This window comes from Toxotes jaculatrix, chromosome 8 (assembly GCF_017976425.1).
Source record: "Toxotes jaculatrix isolate fToxJac2 chromosome 8, fToxJac2.pri, whole genome shotgun sequence".
Lineage (NCBI taxonomy): Eukaryota > Metazoa > Chordata > Actinopteri > Toxotidae > Toxotes > Toxotes jaculatrix.
In genome coordinates, this window is record NC_054401.1 from 17,825,247 (window position 1) to 17,851,709 (window position 26,463).

A 26,463-nucleotide genomic window follows, 5' to 3' on the forward strand; every position below is an offset into this window, starting at 1 on the left:
CTCCCACCTTTTTACCGCCGCATAATATGTAATGGTATATGATACCTTTTCTGCAGCTATCATTAAGCAATTAGACCAGATGAAATTGATCATCGATGATTTATTAAAAAAAAAATCAACCCAGCCCTAACAGGCAAATATATTAATATATATTATTTATATATATATATATTATTTATTTCACTCTCACTGTAACTATTGTTAGTGTGGCAAAAGTGTAGCCAAGGGAGAGCAGAGCCCATGGCCTACATCCTCCCACTCACAGTGTCCATGTTGTTAGAAACCATTCGCAGTGAGCAGTGTCAACATGAGGGCCCAGGGGCAGCTTCAGTGACCGCCCAAAGCCAGTTGTGTCAACAGTACGGGTTGAGATGAACCAATAACCCCTGAGACAACAGTAGTAGAGAGGACAAAACTGTAGTATAAACTCGCACATATGTTCACTGTACACTCACACACACACAGACACACGCACAGTACACTGAGAGTGACCTCCGCCCCCTCCACCCATTCTTCCACAGGAAGCACCGTTTCCCCTTCCTGTTGCCTGCTTGGCTCAATGGAAATACATAGTGTTAGGGGTCTGTGTGTGTGTTGTGTGTTTATGTGCAGCTATGTACAGATACAGCCTGTGTCTCCAATATGTGTCAACATATTTCTAAGAGAGTAAAAACAAGAGTAAAAACAAGGTGAAACAACACAATTAAACATGTTTGTCAGCTTCCGCTGGATAAACATTGGCATCACCGGTCTCAAAAAATTTGTTGGTGTCAACATTGCTTTCATAGTCAGTGACCATACGAGCATCATCAGCACGAAATCAACGTTTAAAGGACATGGAAGTGACAATGTGTCACGAAGGTGTCAAAAGAAGAAGTGAAAGATCCATGAGACCCGTTTTACACATTATAAGACATTTTGTTTGGTGGCTGCCATGTCACAATTGTGTTAGTGAACAGGTCGTATTTCTTAGGTGTCTTTGGTGACAATGAGAAACACTACACAAATGTAACTGACAGTTAGTGACCATTTTTTATTATTATTTTTGTTATTACTTTCTAGTTACTACTTTCCAATCATGGGAAATGTTCTATTCTCATTTCAAGTGTAAAGGGACGTTATTTTAAACTCTACCTTGAATTAGAATTGATAGTAACTAAGTGATAAATCCACATTTTATTAACAACACAAACATATTAAAATGTGGCCAGCTACGAATTTCACCCATTGCTAATTTATAACATCCAGTTATAAATTGTCCAAATTCATTTCACAACTCTGGCACAGCAAGAAAAACCACAGCCAACACAGTGTGAACAATTTTTCTCTCAGACTTCTTTAACTTGCCCTGTGTGGAGTTGGACATGTATATATGAATAGTAGATGAAGTGTTAAAAAGCAAGAATAAATGGCAGGCATGGGGTATAATATATCACACCACCACAATAAATAGCAGAAAATAACCCCAAAAATATGCTCGTAGAAGTAATAAACACATTTTAACATGAATATATGATCTGAACAAGTGGTTGCCCATTTACAGTGTAGATATATTTTCAGATTGGCTTTCATCCCTGGTTATTTATGGTTATTTATGGTTACTTGTGCAGTTCCAGGAGAATGGCGTGGTGCAGGTCCCATTTGCCAACAACTTGTTTCCCAGATGGAACCAATTCCCTTTCACTTGCTGCTGCGAAGGCAAATAAAGTTGTTGATTGAGATTATGCCACTTTATACCCTTAACCTGCGCATACATGAGTAAGTGTGTGTGCATGTGGACATGCACACACAAGCAAATGTCATCCTCACCTCCAGCACTTGATAATTCAGTATGTACAGGTCATTCCCAGAGGAACAATTTGGGTCTTTAGTCCTGGAAACGTGGTATATTGGTATGGAGAGGTATTTCAAAATGTCTGTAAAGATGAGCAGTTTAATTTCAAACAATTTCTTTTTTATGGGAATAGCAGCTTTTCTAAAACATTTGATCAAGGACTTGTTTTTCGTCAGTGCTATTAATTCAGGAGCATACACTGTGAATTTCCAGCTGTGAACGTGAATCATATGTTGATTGACCACTCACCTATTTTCTCTTTAAGGTGTCTGTTTTCCTCAAGTAGTTGGAGAACCTGTTCAGTCTTATTCCTTTGAGTCCCAGATAATCTGTCATCTGTTATAACAGAGATGTAGATGTCTCTCAACTTGGTCTCTGACGGAGGCCATGTATAACACATGTTCATATACATGTGCATGCACACATATATTGCTTTAACCTTTTATCACCCACAATTCCGCCTGCTTGACACTAAGCAGAGCTATCACCGAATGCTAGTGCCATGAAGACTTAAGGGAATATGAGCATGTAAAATCTCAGTATGTCAAAAGCAGACTGGTCATCTTCCAATGTAATAAATGCTTGAAAAAATGGTTTGTTTGTTTGTTATTAATTAGGTGAATCTAACCCGAAATAGGAGTGGGTGTTAAAGGGTTATACCTCAGTACAAGACATTACAAAATTATTCTAAGCAGACCAAAGCAATGTCAAACATTAATATACAGTATTATATCTGCGGCATCTGTAAAGTTGTGATTTCCTAAAGGAAAGTTTAGACTCACAGTAGATGCTCAGACCAAACAGCGCTCCGAGTAAGAGAATACACAGCACGACCAGACACGCTGAAATGACCTTGAAGAAAACTAATAAGAAAATAATGAAATATAAATCTGTTCTGACCATAACATGCTAGTCTTTCGTGTGTTTGTATTTACTGTGTGTGTGTGTGTACATATACATATATAATTTGAATTTGTACCTTACCCAGTTGAGGTAGTGGCCTTCTGTTTGCTTTCAATGGAGGGCATCTCATGGTGATATATCTTTCAGGTAGATGGCGGGCGGGGGGTTTTGCAGTGTTTGGGTTTTGGGTTTGTTGCTGTGGTCTCTTTTTTGCCACTTTCCCTTTTTCCAGCTCTTCTTTCCTCTGTCCCCGTGAATCAGGACCTGATTCATGTCCCCTTGTTTCTCTTGAATCTAGACCCAGTGTATCTCCGTTTTCATAAGTATCGTCTTGTGCTGACCATTGGTCAGCATCCATTGTCATGTATTCATCATCAGCACCGCCTGCTGCTGCAGGTCCCTCCATTGTTGAATTGTGTCTCCGTCTGTCAGTGGCTGCGTGTAAAGTATGCATAAAATACCTTAGAGATAACAGGTGGGACCAGTTTATATTTCTTTGATTGGAAGCACAGGACAGAGCAGTCAGCTGCCTAAGGTGGAGGCTCCTCCTCCTACCAACCTCAACTTTTTTTGCAGCTGGCATATATAACCATACATTTAAAAAAAAAAAAAAAAAAAGATTAGACCACAATTGAACAAACAAAGATTTAAGTGTAACTCATTGTAATGATGCCAGGTAAAACGAGGGTTTGATTATGCTCTGTAATGGCTGCGGTCACTGGCATTTGTTGTTATAGTGATTTATACAACATAACACTCCGTATACTATTACATAAATGAAGCCTACAAGAGCAGTCATGAAACTTTAATGATCCTTGTGGGGAAACTCTGTAATTTCAGTAGCAAATAGTAATAAATCGCAAAAATGCTAAACACTAAGAAAATGCTAAGTATGTGCACAGTGCAAGTTATACAAGCCATGCAGGTGATCATTTTAGCATGGTAGGCAGATGAAAAATGGAAAACACTAGAGCATCCCTAAAGGCACAGAGATGATTTGCGTCCAATTTGCATACAAGATATTTTCATTGAGACTATGACTATTTGTGTATACTGGAGAACCGGGTGTTTTGAAATTGATCAGAGAGATAACAAGTCCACCAGTGACCAGTGACAGTTATTCAAAGCTGTGGTTGTCATTGTTTGGCTGGCTCGTCTTTGTCAAGCAGGAGAATTGTAGACAGTGACTTTAACAAAAGACTGATTTGGCAAAACATTGTCCGACACAAAGTCGGATCTGTGCTTCACTACAGAGTATATGTACAGTTAAGTTAGAGTTTCCTCTTCTTTTTCTTTTGACTGATATGTTGTTTTTTTCTTTGTATTATTACTAAAGAGTTTATGCAAGTAGGTGTGCTTTCAGTGTTCATGTGAAGCGTCCAACTGGTATGTCAGTAGCAACATGTTTTCTCAGTAGTGAAACTTCTGACATTACCTTTCCTGCCCCAAACACTAATGCATGAGCTGCACAGTGTGAGCTGGTGATAACTACAGAGAGCTGTTTATGTCGGCGCTATTTGGCCTTCATAGTAAAGTGACAGAATTTTGAGCAATTTTGGAAAAGAAAGTAGTCAGAAGGACAGCAAACTCATAGCAAAACAAAAAATTATTTAGCCATTTGTTCCAGGTTTGCCCTTATGGGCATTACATTTCATTGCTGGGTTTTGTAAGGGCCCTAAATAGGGCATACATATTACCCACAACTCTTGAGGGTTGAAGTAAATATATCACACGAGGTAGCAAATACAGAGGAACACCTGTCACATCCTGTATCTCTGCATTGCCATTTTGCAAGACAGGAAGCATGTTAAGTTCTGTTGTTGTTGACAGTTGTTCATCTTGGTCTGTTTTCCTTTCACAAAGCAAATAACAATGTGGCTTTATTGTTTTCCTACTCTATAAATTGATAAATTTCTAGGTCAACAGTGATGTCCTTCTCTCTCTCTCTCTCTCTCTCTCTCTCTCTCTCTCTCTCTCTCTCTCTCTCTCTCTCTCTCTCTCTGCTTTCTCTGTCTTTCTCTCTCACATTCTTGCATTCATCAGGTTTAAATCAGGAATATCTTCACCCTATCTCCACCATCCGTCAGTTTTGGATTAAGGCTTTACCACCCAGTGTCTCAGCCTCTTTATAATTGTGCAGATATGCTCAAAGGCCTTCAGGCTTATTGGTTGTGACTCCGTAACTCTGTTCTCCCTGTTTCCCCCCTGAGTACCCTCTTCCCCTGTTTGTGTATATGTGTGTGTGTCTGTGTGGTGTGTGTGTGTGCATGTGCTCATAGACGGGATGTGCATTCTCCTGGAGGTCCTCTTGTGCATGTGGTCTCTTTAAAAATCACCATAGTTTCCTGCAGTATAATACCACATAAGACCTATAGTAGCTTAGAGATATTTCTTCCGGTTATATTTGATTTGCGTCTTTGTAAAATTTATAATAGGATTACAGTGGTTCTACTGTGCACTGCTGTTCTTTTGTGTATCACAACTTACCTACTGCTGTGTATTTGAGGGCACTTGGGCTCCCTTGATTTCTCATGTGAGCCATACTCCTTAGCACACCGCTGTCTCTATTATCCTCGAGCCAACATCAGACTTAATCTAGTGCTTTTGATGTCCCAGTGTCAAGATTTGCCTGGATTTTGGACAGAGGAAGGGGGTGAGGGTGGGCGGGGGTTGGGTGTCTCTGCTTGGTTCACACATGGATAAACTCCTACAAGCAAAATTAATGCTATTCAAGACCATTTCTAAACTCCAGTTTCAGAAAAAGACAACATCAGAAATAATCTCAGAAGCCTTACAGCTTAAACAAAGAAAAGCGTCATTCCACTGTCTGCTACTGTAATTTCTGTTGGTAGAGTTACTCTTCCCAAGACCCTGCCTCTGCTTAAGGCAGTAGCTGGTGTTTGGTTCATCTTTCCTTCCCGTTGTGATTGAAACAACCGAACTAAGAGCCATAATAGGCTCCAGGAGCTGTAATTGAATAGAATAATAACACAGTTGTTAATTAGCGTTTGCTGATCCATGCCTATCTACACAAAACAGCTTGGAGCCCATATATTTAAAAAAAAGACTGAAAGATTAAGAGGCAAATGGGTTTCTTTTCATTATTCACACGGGGGTATGCCTCACATGTGAATGACTTTTTAAATGTCCACAAGGTTGCATGTGTGTGTGTATGTGGGAATTGGGGGATGACTTTTAACAAGGGTGCATGTGCTGGCTTTTATTCTCTATAACACGACTTACTCTGTACATGAATGTAATTATGGCCAAGATATTTCACAAACTTACCTTAATTGCTCTGCAAAAATATAGCCAAGCTTGACTGTTTGTAGACATATAGTAGTTGTAGCTTCATGCATCGCAGAACCCAGAATGAAATCACAACAATACTTTACCTGACAGCCTTTTAATATACCTGGGCAGGATGCTCCAATAATAATGTGAAACAGAAAAAACACTGTTTATATTTATAGTTTGTAGTGACTCAGCTCAGATGTTTCTAGATTTAAACCACTGGACTTTGGTTGTAACAACTTTGTTAGTACTCATTAGTAGTGACTTTGTCTGTCTGTCCACCTATACACAAGTAGAATTTTAATCTTTGATGTCTTGTTTCTCTGTCACAGAATGTGTACGTGAACATCAATCGGATCATGTCAGTAGGGAACCGGCTCCTGGAGTCAGGCCACTATGCCTCACAGCAGATCCAGCAGATCTCAGGCCAGCTGGAGCAGGAGTGGAAGGCCTTCGCTGCAGCACTGGATGAACGCAGTACCCTGCTGGAGATGTCTGCGAGCTTCCACCAGAAAGCAGACCAGGTACAGACACGCAACACTGATAGACACACAGAAAATCAGGTATGTTTCTGATGATGTCACCAAACTTGTATGTAGCATGTGCTTCGTGTCACAGTAAACATATATTCTTTGTTTAATCATACATGCAAAAACACACATTTATCAACATGTAATCTTCCTGCACACATGCAAACATTTATGACTGAACTAAATACAACTGCACTGAAATGCTTCAAAGTATCTGCATGCATTTATAAAGTTCTGCGTTCTCATATACATACAGTATAGACTGTGTATATCAGAAGCGTAATGGAGTTTACTGTTACATCCATTACAGTGTTTGAGGCTGAAAAGGTTTTCCTGCATACCTCAGCATCCAAACCTCATTATAGTTTTATACACTTTAAAATAAATAACAGAAAAATAGATTTAAAGAGAAAGAGTGGTAGTACTGTTTTCAGGCACTGGGGCTGCTTTATGCCTCATAGACCTAAAAGACCATTTAAATGATCAATACAGCGTTCTGTTGTTTTGCTTATGGTTGCAGTAACAACACTTTAGTTAGTTGTTGACACCTATTGTTTGCTCAGTGGCTCATTTACAGTATAGTCTTTAAAGCAGATTCCTAGTAAGCAATTGATATTCCTTTGCTGTGAATATACCTGGACAGAGCAGTGTTACAGGCACCATGTATAGGCTATAGCAAAATAGACTCTACTGTTGATTCACTGTATAATAGACAGCATGTTTTTCATTCAGAGCCATTTAGAGTCAAGCTCCAGAGACACACACACTTTTCCCACTTTGAAGGCATTTCAATTCTACTGTATATTTTCGTACCTGAACATACAATATAAATGTATAACAGTTAATAATAACAGACAAAGACAGCTAAAGTCTGAGATGTGTGTTCTGTGTTGTGCAACATTTGTATTGTGTGTTCTCTCCCCAGTACATGAGTAAAGTGGAGCCGTGGTGTAAGGCGTGCGGTGAAGGAGAGCTGCCCTCTGAACTCCAGGATCTGGAAGACACAATCCACCATCACCAGGGATTATATGAGCACATCACCACTGCATACTCTGAGGTTGGTACACACACACGCACACATACACAGTTGGATGCGCACCCAAGTGAGCATGCAAAACACACAGGTACATGCAAATACCAAATTCCTAAAATACAAAATAAGGCAGATAATTATCCAGTTCATGTATTCAAAATGTACACACATACCTTCAACAAGAAAATAAAGCCTCTCCATTGATCCATCTATGTGTATTTGCACAGGCTAAAATCACACAAATGGCATAAAAAAAAACAATGGAGATTGGTGTGAGAGGGGAAAACGAAAGTAAGAAAATAACAAGTGGCTCTTTAAGTTAGTGGATCTGTTTATCAGATGAATCACGTTTGATGATGATGATGATTCTCAGGAATTTAGCAGCTGTGGCATGAGGCATTTCATTATTGTCAATTGCGACCCTTGGTGAGTTTCAGCAGCGTGCCAAACTGCATTTCAACCTGTACAGGTAAGCCAGGATGGCAAGTCTCTCCTGGACAAACTGCAGCGACCCCTGACCCCAGGAAGCGCAGATTCACTGATGGCATCAGCTAACTACTCCAAGGCAGTACACCATGTCCTGGACATCATCCACGAGGTGCTGCATCACCAGAGGCAGCTGGAAAACATCTGGCAGCATCGCAAAGTTCGCCTGCACCAGCGCCTGCAGCTGTGTGTCTTTCAGCAGGATGTACAGCAAGTAAGCGACGCATACGGACATACAGAGCAATATTCAGCTACAGACCTGCACATTTGTGAGCTTCAGCAGGTTTTATTTGCAAACATGGGCTGACATGCATGCCCGTGCATCAAATATTACACTAGAAAAAGAAGAGAGTGCTGTTCCATCTTTCCTCTGTGTCTCAGTTAGCTACCCAGCGCGTTAAGTTTGCCTACAGCTTGTCCATTAAGTAACATATAACACTGCTGATACACAGATCTATCCTACCAGCCATTTTTACTGGTATTAATCTATGCTATGAACTTTCCAGTAGTTGATGTGAGAGAAAGACTGACAAAACAAAACAGTTTTTCAAGAAATAGTACATATATACTATATCCATAGTAAATAAAAAAAAATTAAACTGTTCTATTATACAAACAGTAGGCAAAGTGAATAGGTCCCTGTATTTAATGTTCATGAAGATCCAAGAAGTCTTTGTTATTTTGCAGAGGGATATTCTACTGTATAAGTATCCATACTGGATAGTGATATTAAGGATATAATATAATCAGCTCCAGCTTCTTCAAAGGCTTTTTCCCACTTCCTCCTGAGTTTTCAGAGTGAGTCTCTGTGACTGTCTGGATGGCAGAGCTCTTAGATCAAAACTCTTGAGTTGGTGTATCTGTCGTCTCTGCGTTTCTACCCTTTGGGCATGAACCCTTCTCTGCCTCTCTGCCCCCTCTTCTCTCTCTCACTTTCTTGCTGCATCTCTGCTCTTCTGTCTTTCCCCTCTTCCATCCGCTCTTTCATCACCCTTTTCTCTTGGTAGTGGTTTCCATGGTGATGCAATTTACTGTCACATCAAGTGTCGAGGGCATTGTGCATGTGTTCATATGTGTTCGTCCCATCAAAATATTCTCTCAGAGACCTTGAAAACATCATGAAAATCCTATTCATTACCCCACATAGAAACAGATGGACCATGGCCATCTGTTTAATAGATAATAAGGTAATTATGTACAAAGATTTATAGCTAATCTCATCCACGGCGGAAATGTTGACACTTTGCACTGCTCTGGATTTTCTATTTAGCAAAACCTTATTGTCCACACTTGTGTAATTTAAACATGACAGACTGCAGCTGAAGAAAAAAAGAAAGGGGAGATGAGCAGAGGGATGAGGGAAAGAGAGATGACATCTATAGACTATTGTGACTCTAATGTGATCTGAAGACAGCCGTTCCAGTCAATTTGCGCCCCCTACTGTTTGATCATGCAAACTGCATTCTCAGTACATAGTTACCCAGTATAGTCGTGCATGTTTAAATATGTATTTATACTGTGTTTGTGTGTGTTTCAAGGTGCTGGACTGGATAGAAAACCATGGCGAGGCCTTCCTCAGTAAACACACTGGTGTTGGGAAGTCTTTGCACAGAGCCAGGGCTCTGCAGAAGAGACATGAGGACTTTGAAGAAGTTGCACAGGTGAGTTTGATTTAAGTAATGCATTTGAAAGCAAGAGACAAAAGATCAGTAGCTGTGGCGTTGAAGTGTCTGAGATACTCCTTCCATCCTTCCATTAGCTATATACCCACTTATCACTGAGGGTCGCAGGGAGCTTGAGCCAATCCCAGCTGGTGTGGTATGGTGCACCCTGGACAGGTTGCCAGTCAATCAATGACACATAGAGACAGATGACCATTCACACTCACGTTCACACCTGCGGGCAATATAAGATTTGCTAGTAAACTCAACCTGTGTGTCTTTGGACTGTGGGAGGAAGCTGGAGCAGCCAGAGAAAACCCACACAGGGACGGGGAGAACATGCCCTAGGTTCAAACCCAGAGCCTTCTTGCTGTGAAGTGACAGTGCTAACCGCTGCAACACCTTTCTGGATGAGATGTGTGAGAAACTGTGCTCCCATTTTAAATATACTTAATGTTAACATTTCAGAACACCTACACCAATGCTGACAAGTTGCTGGAGGCAGCAGAGCAGCTGGCTCAGACCGGAGAGTGTGACCCAGAGGAAATTTACCAGGCTGCCCACCAGCTAGAAGATCGCATCCAGGACTTTGTGCGACGTGTCGAACAACGTAAAGTCCTGCTGGACATGTCCGTGGCCTTCCACACACACGTCAAAGAGGTGTGTATTTCCTGTCCTCTCCTCTCTTCTACTCCTCCTCTGTTTTACCTAAAGCTAAAACTCTGTGCTTCTAATTCTGTATGAAATCAGGATCCAAGAAGGTAGAGGGATATTGATTTATTGATCTCACTCCTACTTGTAATTGTAGGCAGGAATCACAGTCACAGAACCTGTCGTACCACCATCAACAACTGACTCATTAGTTATTTTTTTGCTGTTGCCTCTCACACTCCTTGGTTAAATGGCAAATGGATGGGGAATTCCTCTGTAATGGTTACCATTATAGACTGTATCTAACAATTGCAATGGCAATGCAAGGGCCATTTTTGCTTCACATATCTGTAAGTCAAGGTCGACTGAATGAATTTATCATATTTCTGAAGCGCCACCCAGAGATGAAATGTCATAAAATTTGCAGGATTGATCACAACTTATTTGTGCGTTTGTAATTTTAGTATTGCCTTAACTGTGAAATGTGTTGAATTGTTTTTGCAGTTGATGTCAAATGGGCCACAAACACAATTTTGCCTCAGGAGTTATGATCGAAATTTTAAAGTGCATTATATCTACACCTAAAATTAACAAGTATTTGCTTTTTAAGTTGTTGCCTTTGTTGTGAGAGCAATTCTATATGTGTGTGTTTGTGTTTGTGTTTGTATATGTGTAAATGAGCATCAGTCCTCAAAATACTCCTGAACACGTTCTTCCCAAAGTCATTACATTCTCCCCCTGTGCAAACATCTGTGGTTTCCTTTCCGTTTGTAGTGCAGTTTTGTTTACAGAAATTAAAGGTAGTCTACCTCAATCAGCCTCCTCCTTCAATGTGGTAATGACAACCATGCCTTTAACTTTCCTTTGTATTATTTACTTTATTCCTTAAACAAATAAATAAAGACCAATCAAGCTACACAGGCCAGGAAAGGAATCGAACCAACAATATACCTAAATGTGTGAATGGCTGCCTTGCTCCTTTAATTTCTCTCACAGTGTTATGTTAATGTAATGAACCTCTGCAGACTGACAGAGCTCTGTGCTCTACATGTGTTTACACTACATCCTGTTTACATAGACTCACAGGCAGTCAGAACCATGGTGTTATTAATGAAGCTAGTCTTTAATGTCCATATGGACTAATCTCCTTCACCCCATCTGTCAGCTCACACTGGTGCAGGTCACCGTGGTGTTGTGTGTGTGTGTATGTGTGAGCTTGCTTGTGTGTGTGCGCGCCTGTACGCCATGTCCTCCGATGTGTATATGTGCGTGCAAGCGAATGTTTCCAACCTTCCTGCCCATCACCTCTTCTAGTTCTGCAGAAGCCTTTGGATGCAATCCAGCATGTTGAAAGGCATCAAACAGTTTGTTGTGGAGACAGAGCATGAACTGCACTGGAGGAGAGGGGATTCGTCTGCAATGATTTTCATGGAGTAGACAGTTGAAGTTACTCCAGATAAAAGACTCTATCTATCTCTTTATTCATTTCTTGCCTAGATTCGCCTATTAAAATAAACTGCTACCATGCTTTAATAAAAAGCATTTTGTGCTTCAAAAACTAGTCACTCACTCAGGGGATTCCATATAATTGTAAATGTAGTGTATGTAGTTTACATACATGCCAAGTAATAAGTAACTTACTGCTTATTTACTAAGCGGATGATGGTGGCAAAACCAAAAATAGACCTGTTTTTGTGTAGGTAGCATGGGTGGTAGACAAACCGTAGGTGTCAGGGTCTCTCTCCTGCAGCCTGGGTGGTGTGCCAGGGCTTCAGTACACTGAGCCAATTCACCCAGATGGCTAATCTGTTACAAAGATGACCATTCACAAAACACCAGCTTTGAGCAGAACTGGTTGGATTTGATTTCTGTCTCCCATCTTCTGTTTGTCCATGTGGCCTCTTCTCCGACTTACAGCGCTGTGTGGCTCTTCCCCACCCTCTTCCAGCATGTGTTTTTCTGTTAACAACATCACTGTTTGCTTGCTTCCTGCTCTTTTCTCTTCTCATGGGGGTGTACGTTACCTTTTAACTGACTTGCCTGTTGTCTCCATCACCCTTAGCTGTGGACGTGGTTGGAGGAGCTTCAGAAGGAACTGTTGGATGATGTGTACGCGGAGTCGGTGGAAGCAGTGCAGGACCTGATCAAGCGTTTTGGCCAGCAGCAGCAGACCACCCTACAGGCTACTGTCAATGTCATCAAGGAGGGAGAGGACCTCATACAGCAGCTCAGGTTAAGATAGTACACTGAAATCTGAATTTTGCAATATGTAATTTGCATTAGAGTAAGCCACACTCATGCAGGACATTAGCTAACACATTCTCATGAATTTTATTCAGAGAAACTTGCAGTTCTTTTAAGCCCTTTAGTGATTTAACATTGTTTCTGCAGTCATTTGACAATCATGTGAGAGTGAAGTAACAGAATAGCTAAATACTAGAGCTAAGGCAAAAGATAGAAAGGATTTTCTGTTACTCAATAAGAAAACTGAGCAAAGAAAGAAAAAAAGTAGTTCTTTCTTAACTTCCTCAGGGATGTATTTACAAGAACAGGGAGTAAGATCTCTGACCATATATACGCTTTACCTCCATATCCCCTGTATGTGACTCTTTCCACAGAGACTCGGCCATCTCGAGCAACAAGACTCCCCACAACAGCTCCATGGCCCACATCGAGAGCGTGCTGCAGCAGCTGGACGAGGCCCAAGGCCAGATGGAGGAACTGTTCCAGGAAAGGAAGATCAAACTTGAGCTCTTCCTTCAGCTCCGCATCTTTGAGCGGGATGCGATCGACGTGAGTAGGCGGGAGACGGAGGCTTGGTGTTCAATGAATATTTATTTTTGCTTTATCCTGAAATGTTCAGGCAAAAGTGAGAGTATGAAAGAAAGAAAAAAAGCAGGAAATGGGGTCCGAGGGTTGCTCAAGGTTAAGAGAGCAAGAAAAGATTGTGGAGTGGATGAAGCATGGCGGATAATAGAAAATAGAGACTTGCATGAATGACATCTGAGGGGAAAATAGTTGGAAAAAGAGCTTTGCTAATGAGCAATAAAAATCAGAGGTGGATCAGAATTTTTAAAGTTCCAGAAAGATGGTGGATGAGAGGGAGGAACTGAGGTGGAAACCAGGGAACAAAGGTCAGGAAAAAAGGAAGGGAAGGAAGAGTGGAGATAAAAAGAAAATTGCAAGGCATGAAAAAACTGACTGATCTTAAATGCAAAAGGATCAATTACATGTGGCAAGGGACACACTGGTAAAGCAAAATGACTGTGACTCTGAGCTGATGGACCGTTACGCTGTAAAAGAAAGATTGGGTCCTGTAGTGAGGATTCCTGCTGGTTCAAAGCTTGGTTGAATTCACAGCGATACTCTTGCATGTGCCACATTTAAAAAAAGCATTTAGTTCCACTCGAAGCATCTCATCCACTGACTCATTCCAATTTTGCCCCCCCCCCCCCCCCTTCTCCAGCCAGCAACTGGCTACATTGTATCCGCTAATTCCTTAACGTCCCGCTGTGAGAGTGAATGCCGTTCTCAGCTGGTGCTCAGATATGATGACTGCTCTTTTAAAAAAACATGTTTTCACATTTCTCGTCATGTTTATCATGGCCATCAAGTCAGATTTGTTGAACCACACTGTGTTGAGAGATGAATTGCATTCTGTCGTTTTTAGAAGCAAAAGCCTAGAGCAGAGATGGAGGCTCATATTCATGAGGATCATGTAAGTAAAAAGAAGGGTTGAGGAAAGTAATTGCGGCAGACACGGTGAACCTGTGGTGCTTGAATGAAAATGTGTGTGTAAGGGAGTGGCTTTCAATAATAATCACATTATTCCATCTGCTCCGGAGGAAATCGAGTACGTGTCAGTTACGTTTCATCATATAAATCTGAATTCACAAAATCCATCTCAGAATTTTCTGTAAAGTCTTGTGCTGTCAGCCAAACCTGATGTAGGTAACTTTTGAGCTAAGCACCTTCTGTTTGTGTGTTAATTGATCAGACAGTTGAAGCTGTATATGTATTATATTTCTGTTCTTACCCAGAACATCTGCTATTGTCGGCAGGAAAGGCACCACTAACCTTCTAGACATAACTTTGATTAGGAGAAGATGACAAGGATAGACTACTTATAATATCTAATAGATGTACAATGGGGAAACATAGCCACTTTGCACACCACAGAAAGAGAAGAACATCCACATTAACTCCTTTATCTTTACATTATAATTGGTGTTATATTACTAGTCTGCCCATGCATGAATTCTCCTTCACTGTGTGCTAATAGAAGTTCTGTTGGCGCTTTAAAGTTTGCTGTGTCTATATTGTTAAGTCTGAAAGAACACCAAGTCTTGCATTAGCTCTGCATGTCAGGTCAGAGGATGGTGGTGAATCCGCTAATCACTCGTGATCAACACTGAAGTACGCCCACACACACGGACACAGAGATACAGACGCACACGCATGAATACAGGATTAATATGACACAGTGCTCGAGCATGAAGATGGGCGGAGGAGGCATTTGTTTCCCTTCACTCCCTGTCCACATACACACAAACACACACACACTATGACACTCCCTCCTGGCTTGACTCGGGGGGATGTACATTTGAGGTGAGTTCATGAGTTTAGCTGAGACATACACTCGTCTCACAGTGTGTTCTTCTCTGACTATAAGCTCTGTATTGCTGCACACCACCTGGGGGAAAAAAACAAAGCATAGTCACAGAGGAGACTTATCTCCTCCATTAGTTCTTTTTCGGAGTGTTGGTAGCTGAGGGAAATGGTCTTCTTGCACACAGAGGGCATTTTACTGAACTGCAAGAGGAGAGGAGAGCAGAGTGTAGATGAGTGCTTGGTAAGTTCCTACTTTGTTGCCAGATTTGTAAAATGATCATATTGTTCAGAGATGGTATTATTCTATTCTAGTAGGAAATGGTTTGATAAGGTTACTCTGTGTTCTAGCCAAGGAAGCCACATCTCTATACAGCAGAGAATTTATAGCAAGGGAATTTGTGTGAATTCAAAATCCTGGTGTATATTGTCTTAAACTAGTTTTTTATGTGGAAGGAGAATAAGCTCTTTATTTCAAAAGAGGTTTATCTTGCTTTTTGTTGAAACATTCAGTGGAGAGGCGCAGTGAGCTAAGAACCTTATAATTATGAAATGGACTTGTATGTATTGTTTTCCCTTTATTTATTTTTAATAACAAATAGTACAACTTTAATGAATTTGTAGTGAACCTTGTCCTAGACTTTTTTTTTTTAAAAGTTGCTTTTGCAATGGATTTCATCTTTTAGAGTATATCTAATTAGTCTGAGGCTTCTGTGGATCCAGGTTTGAGGAACCACTCCCCAACCTGTTTGTTTCTAAGAGAGCTTAACAGGTCCTTTACTGTCTGTGACCGACAATCGAATATGTCGAAAGAAGCGGTTCTGAGTATAAGGTGTCCTGCCATTGCATACTTGGTTCACTGAGGGTAGGTACAGCCTGGGCAGGAATAGTGGGGCAGTGATCCTGTTTTATTTGGATCGTATCAGTTGAAACTGAGAGGAAGAAAGAGACAAAGAAACAAAGATTAGCTAGTCCCTGGTGTTCCCTAAATACTGCATTTGACAAACAGCACAATCATTTACTCTGCCTGCAGTAAATTGTTAGAGCTAAAATGCACAAGCATCCTTTGCCAAGTCTTATCACTATATATTGTTTCTGCATCATGAATAAAGCCTCTATCTGTAGCATTCTTGATTTACAACATACTTCCACAGGATCAGCTGTGGCCTGGGGAAGTACCTGTGAGACAGAGGAAATTAAACATGGCATGGCCTGAGAGGATTGCGTTCTCATACACATATTCAGTCACACTTTAGGAAGCATCTTACTTAACCATTGTTTTTCTGTCTTATCTTGGACACGTGATTGCAAACATGCAACCGTCAACTATCCTTTCTCGCTTTATCTGTGTCTGTCTGTGTGTATCACTGTTTCCCTTTACTCTTTCACATTTAAACTCACTGGACTTTCCTCTCTGCAGGTGGTTTATTTATTTTTTTTAATTCTCACTGATTTTATTACTATTGTCAGGGCCTGGTAACTCCACAAATTTCAAATTGACATACTCTTGACAGTAGTTTATAAGATTACAGAGCAGCTGCATTTTGGACAAAAAAGTGTGAAACCTATGGAGGAACTTCATAGTTTAACTCAAGAAGTGAACTGATGAATTTGATCAGTTTCGTCTGTCATGGACCGTGTTATGTCTGCAGCACTGTAAATGTCACTCTCGAAAGAACAAATCTGACATTATCAGATGGTTTCACAGCCCAGATTTGACACCCATACCAGGTCCCAAACAAAGCCTTATGAAGCTTTGAAAAATAATGACATTACATTATAATGACATCTCACAAGTTCTTAATAATCATCATTTCTCATACCATTATTTCACCACTTTCATTTAAGTACGACAGCACAGTCGTACAGTTCAATTTGCTGCTCTTTTACAAGAAACACTGTTCTCACTCACAAATGAACTTGGATCGAATATACTTACTGAAACTTGATTCTTTCTCGTTGATGCTTTTAATAAAACTGAACACATCCTGCAGATGTCACATAGCAAATGTCTTCTGGGAAAAGGTGTTTTCCAGCGCACTCAGCAGTGACAGCAAGCTATTACGATAAACAGAGCAAATTAGGAAACAGCGATTATTAAATTGAGTAACTAGTGTTTAAAAATCACTTGTACAAAGGGAAATTATAATTAAAGCTACTTTATAGTAGCAATATGTCTCAAAGACTTGATTCTCTCTTCAGTTACAGTAAATAAAGGCCTCAGTCACTATTTTGACAGTTTACAGTAACTCCATATGCCCCAGGGCAGGAGGTGGGTGAATTCTGAACTCTGAAGTGTAGACTAGAGTTTTGAGTTTGTTAAAAAAAAAAAAAACAGCACAGACAGAGCTGGATGGTGCCAGGATCAAGGTGCTCATGGTATCATGATTCAGTCTGCGTGGGAAGTCACAGACAAGCGCTGACACCTCAGTACATCTGCTTTACCAGCCGTGCATCACCAGTGTAATATGTTATCCGTTTTTATGGCAGTTTAGGGTGTTGGATCACAGCAATTAAACTGTCTGACTTGGTATTAAAAAATTCTCTTAATCATAAAATTATATGGATGATGAGATGGCTGTGGGTTGTTTTATTTGTGTGTGTTTGTGCTGATGAAAATATTTTTTGTAAGCCATCTTCTTTTCTTAGCTGTGTTACATATGCACCATGAAATCTTGATGTCCTGGGTTGGAATTCAGTGTGTGACACATCATTTCATACACTCTTTCTTTCCTTTCCTTTTCACGGCAAAACAAAAAAAAATGCAAGCACAATAGTTTTTAACTATTTAAGTTTTTGTAATCTTTTTTTTTTGTCATAATCCTCCTCAGATCATCTCAGACCTGGAGTCATGGAACGAGGAACTGTCGCAGCAGATGAGTGACTTTGACACGGAGGACCTGACCCTGGCCGAACAGAGGCTACAGCATCATGCAGACAAGGCGCTTACTATGAACAACCTCACCTTTGACGTCATCCACCAGGGACAAGAGCTGCTGCAGTATGTCACAGAGGTCCAGGCGTCTGGTGAGTGAGTGCACCACAGCCATGCTCACGTATCTAAGATTAATCTCTTGCCACTACACATTCATTTTAATTGAATTAGCACAAAACTGGAAGAGGGAATGAAAAAGAAATTTAAGGAAAGAGGAGAAGGGAATGAGAGACAGATCTGCTTTAACCAAGCAGATTTTGCCTCTTAATCTGTAAGAGTCATGTTCACCATGTGGTTAAACAGCTCTTGTCAGCTTGTCATTTTTTAGATGACCAGGACCGTGCCTGCTGTGTTGTTGTGATGTTTCACCTCAGAGACTGTCACAGCACAGAACTAGCTCTTGTAATGCAAAACTCTGGCTCTGCAGTCACCCAGCTACACTGTTGCAAACTTAAGGATACTGTATGTGCAATAGCTACCTGTGTAGCTTGATAAAGCCAGCTGCTGGACTAATAAATAATTGCATTGTACTGTTTCATACTCATTTACCCTTATTGGTAACAATGAGTGATTATTGAGGGAATAATAAAGATATAAAGGACATAAACAGATGTGATATAAGACAGATTGTTATTGGTGATGTAATGAAATGTCCATTGTGTGCAGGTGTGGAGCTGTTATGTGACAGAGATGTGGACATGGCCACACGGGTCCAGGACCTGCTGGAGTTCCTCCACGAGAAGCAGCAGGAGTTGGACCTGGCAGCAGAGCAGCACCGGAGACACCTGGAGCAGTGTGTCCAATTAAGGCATCTACAGGCTGAAGTCAAACAGGTATGTACTTGAAGAAGAAAAGGACAAGAGAGCAAAACAGGAACAGTCAGTGGGATTAAAAAAAAAAAAAAGTTACAAAGAAGCCATGCTTATTACAGAGCAATCCTTGTATTTAAAGCACATCTAAATATTAGTTATGTTGTTTAGAGTTATGTAAATGTACATGTGCTCACAAATGTATGCTCATGTGTGCGTTTCAGAAATAAACACACATACACAGGGCTTTCTGTAATGCTTTCTTTCCTCCTAAAAAAGGGGTCAAACTGATATGTGCAAAATCACGGTGACAATCTATTGCTACAGCACGCCATGATTGTTAGAGCAGAATGTGTTTAAGTGTTAAAAAGCCTACAGTATGTTCTGTCTGTACATGACCATGGGCAGATGACTCATCCTGTGTCAACAACCTTCTTTTTTCTTTCTACCTCTCTCTCTCTCATGGTATTTCATCTGTCTGTATCTGTCTCTGACTTCGGGGAATAGACAGAGCTGTACAGTACGGTTGGATGTTGAGCCAAGGTTCAGAGAGAGAGAGAGGGAGAGAGTGTGAGGTAAATGGAAATTCAGGGCTAAAGAAGACAAATGGACCAGAGAGAATCTGGGGGAAGAAAAGAGATAGAAATTTCTACGCTTATTGTTTTGTGAGTGAAGAACGCGTCAACCCGCGATTCCCTCCTGATATTCATTCAGCAGTTGAATGCAATCGCAGCGAGAAAATTGTGTGGAGTTTTCAATGTACCCTACTGATATTTCAAAGCAAAACAAAAACAAACATATTCATAACAAGGCCTGTTATCATGGTGATGCAGCCGAATAACAACAGGCTTTATGCCTCAGCTTGCGTTAGAATTAATGAGAAATTGGATATAAGTGGTGGCAGAAATGAAACTGAGACTGAAATAACCCAAATTACACCCAACACATACTGCAGCAAAACATTTCAGGAGATGCATATTATATTGATTGAACAGACCTGACACTGATGATAGTGGTGATGCCAATATGATGCCATGGCATAATTTTTTCTCTGAGAGACAGTGCTATATATGTAGCTATGGCTTGTTACAGAAACCTGTGCCTGCCTGTGCAGCTAACAGTGACCTATAAATCTGAATTTCCTGAAGAGATGGCTTTTATTTCTTAATCTAGTAAATATAGTTGAATGACCTTCAGCACACTTCATAATCTGCAATACAGTTTTCACATGGATTTCGGTTTAAAATACAGCTCATCCATTCCTTCACAGGAAAACTTCACTATCACTCTCCCCCCCACTGAATCCTGGGAAAATAACGGCAGACTTATGAGACTAAAGTTAGACACATCCATAATCTGTTAATTGTAGCCTGTATATTTCTGCTGCTGATTTATTTTCAATCCTGGACCGAGGTTACCACTGCACTACAGTTGCTATTGTTAGTGTGTTTTCTCTTAAGAATGGGGATTAGGGATAGAGAAGGGGGTTATAGCAAAGATAAAAGCAATGTAAGTACAGTAAAGGGGTGTCAGGGGTAGTGGCATTGTGAAATACTATTATATTATGTAAATCTAATGGTAGGCCACACCACACCAGTGAATCATATATGTACTCAAAATTGCTGATGTTGCGGCTGTTTGTTCACCCAATTAGAGTTACGTCATGCAGATCTTTTGATATTCAGAAGCTAACACTCAAACCTGCTCCGCCTCAGGACATTGCAAATGCAATGGAAACATCAGCCCTGTTGAAGCTGCGGAAAAAACAAGAGTCACACTTGTGTTGCATCATCACTTTTATAGCCAAGCTTCAGTTGCACTTCTGCCCATCACCCACACAGCAGGTGTGCTTGCTGAGTCAGAGAGGGAGAGAGAGAGAGAGAGAGAGAGAGAGAGAGAGAGAGAGAGAGAGAGAGAGAGAGAGAGAGAGAGAGAGAGAGAGAGGTGTCTTTGAGAGGCTACCCTTTGGCTAGAACTAGGCTAACTAAACAATGAGCAAATAGGATTTTGTGTGCATCTAGGAGCGTGTATTTATGAGGCAGGGGGTGTGGTAGCTAAAGAGATTATGTACCGAGGGGGAGAAAAGATAGAGTAGGGAAGCATCGAAATGATGGCAGTGTGAGATTTGAAGAGAGTCAAGGGATTGAAACAGGAACAGAGTGAGGAGGTGTAAGGATTCAAGAAGCAATAAAGAAAATATATGAGAAGAGACAGACGAAGGGCAAGAGTTGGGGCACATGGAGAGAAAATCTTTAAGAGCCCATAGATGTCGAAAGGAAGAAAAAAAAATAAGATGCAAAATAACAAAGAACAGATGGCAGAGCGAGAAATTTGGGGGACAGCTCACACCTTTTTGCAGGCGATTGGTTTGTTTGTGAGTTTGATTAAATCAAGATGTTTTCATAGCAGAAGTAGTGCAACTAATTCCAGTTTGTTAAAATATAAACAAGGACCAATAACAAAACACACTGTATGCCTGTGTGGGGTCTGTTTGTTGCAGGTTCTGGGTTGGATCCGTAATGGAGAGTCCATGCTGAACGCTGGCCTGATCACAGCCAGTTCGTTACAAGAGGCTGAACAGCTGCAGAAGGAACACGAGCAGTTCCAACATGCAATAGAGGTAAAAAAAAAAAAAAAAAAAACTATATATATCTCTCTGGATAGATATAGATACATATGCTGGCTTTTCACTCATCTTTTACCACACCTACACCTGGACTGCTTCACTGCCCGTCATCCTTGAACTTTCTACTTTTGCCTTTCTAAACCTGCACTCAGGTTCATGTCTGTCTGCACCTCCTCCCCTTCTTATCACAAGTCACACATGAAATGGAATTATGAATAACTAATATCTCTTCCTCTCTCTTTCTCCTCTCTGCTCACCTTTCTTCTTTATTTCCTTTCTCTCTTTACCAATGATTATGCAGGGAGTGTTCCCTTTGAACTCTATCAAGCCTGGCTCATTTTAATGCAGGCCTGAGCCTGACCTACTTCTACAGAGCTCACATACACACAAAGCGTGTACACAGAGATGCACACTCAGAAGAAAGCTGTGTTTCTGATTATTGCTGATGCGAGCCTGGGATTTTAACACGCATGCCGTTACTGAAGTCCCTGAAACCCACACTGGTTCCTGCGTGGTGAGAACCGTACCTTGCAGGTGCAGCAGACATTAAAAATGATGCCACGCTAACATTATCAAAGGTGGCGGGAAATCCTTCATTCTTCCTTTATCTCTGTTTTCCTTCCCTCGAGTGCTCTGAGTCCAGCAAGGACAAGAAAGCCTTATTCTCAGACTAACCACTATAACACAAAAATCGTCAGTCCTTTGTTTTTCATCCTCCTGTCTCATTTCCTCTCCAGAATGCTCACTCCAGGACAATCTTTATGACACGGCTCTAATCAGACACAACCTTTATTTATTTACCCTTTCCTCTGTTGCTCCCTAGTCCTTTACTCACTACCTAACTGCCCTGCAGGGGCAACTGAGAGCTGGGATCATGTTTTCAAAGCAATCATTTTGATTTAGAGATTCATATAACTCTTGAATTTCATTGTTTTTTTTATTATCTCAACCTTATCCCCCATGCAGAAAACCCATCAGAGTGCACTGCAGGTACAGCAGAAGGCTGAGGCCTTACTCCAGGCAAACCACTACGATATGGATATGATCAGAGACTGTGCAGAAAAGGTAGAACTCTCATAGAATTTTACACATCCCTAAAGGAAAACAAGAATATCAGTGAAGTGCAGTAGCTTTTTTCCTTTTTTAAGCTGTAAGTGGCAAACTGATTTGTTTTGTTTGACTTTTGAAGGTGGCAGACCATTGGCAGCAGCTGATGCTGAAGATGGAGGACCGGCTCAAGCTGGTTAATGCCTCTGTGGCCTTCTACAAGACCTCTGAACAGGTGCCTTTGTGTGTGTGTGTGTTTGTGTGTCAAATAGGTGTTAAAGTGTGTTAGATAATCTTAAACTGGAGTAAGTGAAAATGATAAAATGGATTATGGGACTTACACTCCCCGTTTTGAAGAAGTGGACCTGGAACGCAGTATCAGAACATGATTTTTTATTTTTTATTTTTGTTATTAATGACTCTGAAGGATTTACAGTTGCACAGACTGCATGAAGGTTAGCGTTTTATCTCACCGAAGTTTTATGTACTGTATTATCTCAGGTGTGCAGCGTGTTGGAAAGCCTGGAGCAGGAGTACAAGCGAGAAGAAGACTGGTGTGGCGGTGCTGATAAACTGGGCCCAAACAGTGAGTCAGACCATGTCACTCCCATGATCAGCAAACATCTGGAGCAGAAAGAGGCCTTCCTCAAGGTGAGAGAAGGATGGTGTGATTTTTAAGCTAACTTACAAAATTGTATCTATCAGAAGGATAACAGTATTAACCCTGTAAATGACATCTGTTTTCATTCTGCATACTTACAGGCCTGTACATTAGCCAGGCGTAATGCTGATGTCTTCTTGAAGTACCTGCACAGAAACAGTGTCAACATGCCCGGCATGTTGTCCCATGTCAAAGCTCCAGAGACTCAGGTTAAAAGTAAGTAAACAACGTAATAATCACCCTTAACATTTCTGCATCTTATCATTACAAAGATATTGATTAGCTTATTTAACTTTTTCTATCCACCCTTTCTTAATTTATTCACAGACTTATAAATTAAAGTGTGTGTTCAGCATATTTCTCTATAATGCTGATACAGTACAGTAACAAACATCTTGAATATATTTATTTTGTGTATTTGTTAATTCATCAGATATATTGAATGAGCTGCTGCAGAGAGAGAACAGAGTGCTCCACTTCTGGACCATGAGGAAGCGGAGGCTGGACCAGTGCCAGCAATATGTAGTGTTTGAACGCAGCGCCAAACAGGTGTGTGCTTGTGTATGTGGGTCTTTCTGTCAGCTTCTGTGGGCGCTGGCAATAAGCACAACTCGGAGATACGGCTGAGCAGATCTGTGCCATTTGATTCACGGCAGACAGTCTGTTAGATGATTGGATCCTGTTTGGACTGGAACGAGTTGACTTGTCTCAGTTAACATACAGCAGCAGCTTCCATCTTGTTTTGTCTCTTTTTTTATATGCAGCCTGTGTTTTCTTCAGAATGACACATTTCAAATATGCGGGCAGACATTTACGACAACAATGACTGTCGTAAAGGCAGCTATCATTATGTGGCGACAGTAAACTTAAACGCTACGTTTGCTACAGAGCATCACTAAACATATAACTCTAACGGCTCATTTTCCCCTCAGGCAGTGCTGAACATTTCAGCCTCTGGGATTTTGATTGTAAAGCTTTTCTGTGTTTTAGAAGAACAACAGATCAGAGCTACAGTAGGATGAAAGGTGAAGTCACAAGACCACTTAATCTTTTTCAATCAAACCAGTCCTGGATCAGCCGTTGTTCAAAGCTGCGAGGATCTGTGAGATATCAGACCGAGCTGACATTTGAGTCTGATTTTTTTTTTTTTTTTTTTTTAAATATGACTTTGACTGTTAGAGACAGCAAGCAAGTTTCAATCCATGGCACTCAAGATCTTAACTCTTGTCTTTGTTTTTTTATTTTTTATTTATTTTTTTAGATCTGAGGTTTTTAATTACTAGACTCTTGGCTCCCTCTTGTGGTGGTTTGATAGCACAGTGCAGGCACACAGCAACGCATTTAACCAATAGCATCAGATGACATCATAGATATTTTTAAGCTAACATGGCTATTTTAGGGCAGTCCAGGTTTTATCCCTAGAGCCCAAATGCTTTCTGGCCTCACAGTTTTGACTGGACCAGTTCTGCCACTGCTGGTCAGGGAGGTATCACCTGCAGGCCCAGTTATAAAGTACACACACACATTCAAAAGAACACAAACTAAGCAGGAAATAAAAATGCCAGAAATGTATAAAGAAGTGAAAACTTTGAGAGGTGGTAAAAGTTTCTGTCTGCATCTCTGTATCACTGTTGTCTCAGTGATAGTAAATGGATGACAGTGGTTCCAGTCTGGAATTTCAATGAATGTGATCAAGTGATATTAAGAAGGGTTTCTTCAAACTGTAAACTGTACAGTGTAAAATGGATGTGGATGATGGTGAGTTTATCTATACAACACACACCATGGCGTGAATTTTATTGTAGGTGGAGTCTCGAGTGTATTAGCTTATACCAGGCCATCAGATTGGGATATTTAATAGAGAAACTGCGTAACAAAAATCCCTGCAGTGTCAGTGTTCTCACTTGTGATTGGTTGTTTCCTCAGGCCTTGGAGTGGATCCATGACACTGGGGAGTTTTACCTGTCCACACACACATCCACCGGCTCCAGTATTCACCACACTCAGGAGCTGCTGAAAGAGCACGAAGACTTCCAGATCACAGCAAAGGTGTGTGTTTGTGTGTGTGTGTGTGTGTGTGTGTGTGTGTGTGTGTGTGTGTTTGTTTGTTTGTTTGTTTGTTTTTTATATTTGTTTGTGGATCTATGACTGTGGAAATGGAGGCTAAGAGATTGTGCGTGCCTACTTTTTTGCCTGTTGACCTGCTTGTTGTGTGTGTGTTTGCACAGTTCTGCGCTCCGCTGTGAGGCCCATTCCCTAGGCAGTGTATTGTCCTGATTCCTCTTTTCTGTGTCACTGTCATTGTGTTAGAGCACAAGCTATTGTGTCCATCAAGCAACACCCTGATTCCTGACTCTCTCTCTCTCTCTCTCTCTCTCTCTCTCTCTCTCTCTCTCTCTCTCTCTCTCTCTCTCTGTCCCTCTGTCTCCCTCTTATCTACCTCTTCTCCACTGGCTCTGCCTCTCTGTCCTCTCTGTGTCCCCTCCCTAAATGTCTCTCTATTAACAGCAAACCAAAGAGAGGGTAAAGCTGTTGATCCAGCTGGCTGATGGGTTTTGTGACAAGGGCCACGCCCATGCCCTGGAGATAAAGAAATGGGTGTCCTCAGTGGACAAACGCTACAGGGACTTCTCGCTCCGCATGGACAAATACCGAACCTGCCTGGAAACGGCGCTCGGCATTTCTTCCGACTCAAACAAGGCTGTGAGTACTCACCACTGACAAAAAGCAAAGACGGCTACAGATCAGCTCTGTTCTTCCTAATGTGTTTTGACAAACTGTGTCCCCTACGCTTTATAATAAAGCCTTGGGTTGATGCTGTATAGTGAAAGACCATGACAGATATAGGCGTAAATATTGTGTATGTCTGGCAGAGGTTATAGTAATAAGGATGCAACATTGGCCTCTAGCCTTTCCAGGGTGGGATTTAAACATTATCATGTTTTATGTGACAGACTATGCTTGGCTTTAATTTTATTGTAGTTTCAAAAGTGTGAGGTTGCACCAGGTGGTGATGTAGACAGATATTGGAGACACTCTATCATTGCATGTTCTTATTTAAACATCTGCCAACAGTTCATTTTAATGAACTGGCGCTAAGAGAAAGCAAATTCATCACACATTGGTGTGTTGACTTCTGAATACCATGCGTGTTATGCGCCACATAATAGCCACTGTCTCCTGTGTTTGCAGAGTAAAGAGCTGCAATTGGACATCATCCCAGCCAGTGCTCCAGGGTCAGAGGTCAAGTTGAGGGATGCTGCCCATGAACTCAACGAGGAGAAGAGGAAATCAGCGCGAAGGAAAGAGTAAGTCCAACAGACCTTTCCCTGGCACACTGTCTCCCGATGAATACCTGATGTTCAGCTTCATGTTTCCTGCACAG

At 41.1% G+C, this 26,463-nt stretch overlaps 2 protein-coding genes across 3 annotated transcripts in view; one reads left to right on the forward strand and one right to left on the reverse strand.

Annotated features, from left to right (window-relative positions):
* The window catches only part of triob (trio Rho guanine nucleotide exchange factor b), a 103,159-nt gene that overhangs the window by 46,639 nt on the left and 30,057 nt on the right, over positions 1–26,463 (forward strand). The window contains exons 9-26 of the mRNA XM_041044434.1: positions 6,364–6,555; positions 7,487–7,618; positions 8,064–8,294; positions 9,619–9,741; positions 10,210–10,401; positions 12,455–12,624; positions 13,011–13,185; positions 17,832–18,027; positions 18,602–18,768; positions 21,245–21,364; positions 22,337–22,435; positions 22,560–22,652; positions 22,919–23,068; positions 23,180–23,294; positions 23,512–23,627; positions 25,005–25,127; positions 25,587–25,781; positions 26,271–26,386. Coding sequence (XP_040900368.1) covers positions 6,364–6,555; positions 7,487–7,618; positions 8,064–8,294; positions 9,619–9,741; positions 10,210–10,401; positions 12,455–12,624; positions 13,011–13,185; positions 17,832–18,027; positions 18,602–18,768; positions 21,245–21,364; positions 22,337–22,435; positions 22,560–22,652; positions 22,919–23,068; positions 23,180–23,294; positions 23,512–23,627; positions 25,005–25,127; positions 25,587–25,781; positions 26,271–26,386 — 2,705 coding nt within the window. The remainder of the gene's footprint in view (positions 1–6,363; positions 6,556–7,486; positions 7,619–8,063; positions 8,295–9,618; positions 9,742–10,209; positions 10,402–12,454; positions 12,625–13,010; positions 13,186–17,831; positions 18,028–18,601; positions 18,769–21,244; positions 21,365–22,336; positions 22,436–22,559; positions 22,653–22,918; positions 23,069–23,179; positions 23,295–23,511; positions 23,628–25,004; positions 25,128–25,586; positions 25,782–26,270; positions 26,387–26,463) is intronic.
* On the reverse strand, positions 143–3,169 carry LOC121185920. Of its 2 annotated transcripts, none has more exons than XM_041044445.1 (5): positions 2,819–3,169; positions 2,617–2,697; positions 2,084–2,170; positions 1,810–1,916; positions 143–1,687 (listed from the first exon to the last, which is right to left on the reverse strand). In XM_041044445.1, the coding sequence occupies exons 1-5, from the start codon at positions 3,141–3,143 to the stop codon at positions 1,589–1,591; spliced, it is 699 nt and encodes a 232-aa protein (XP_040900379.1). In that variant the 5' UTR covers positions 3,144–3,169; the 3' UTR covers positions 143–1,588. The 2 variants fall into 2 exon arrangements, with proteins under 2 accessions (XP_040900379.1, XP_040900378.1); XM_041044444.1 differs by having other exon boundaries at positions 143–1,690.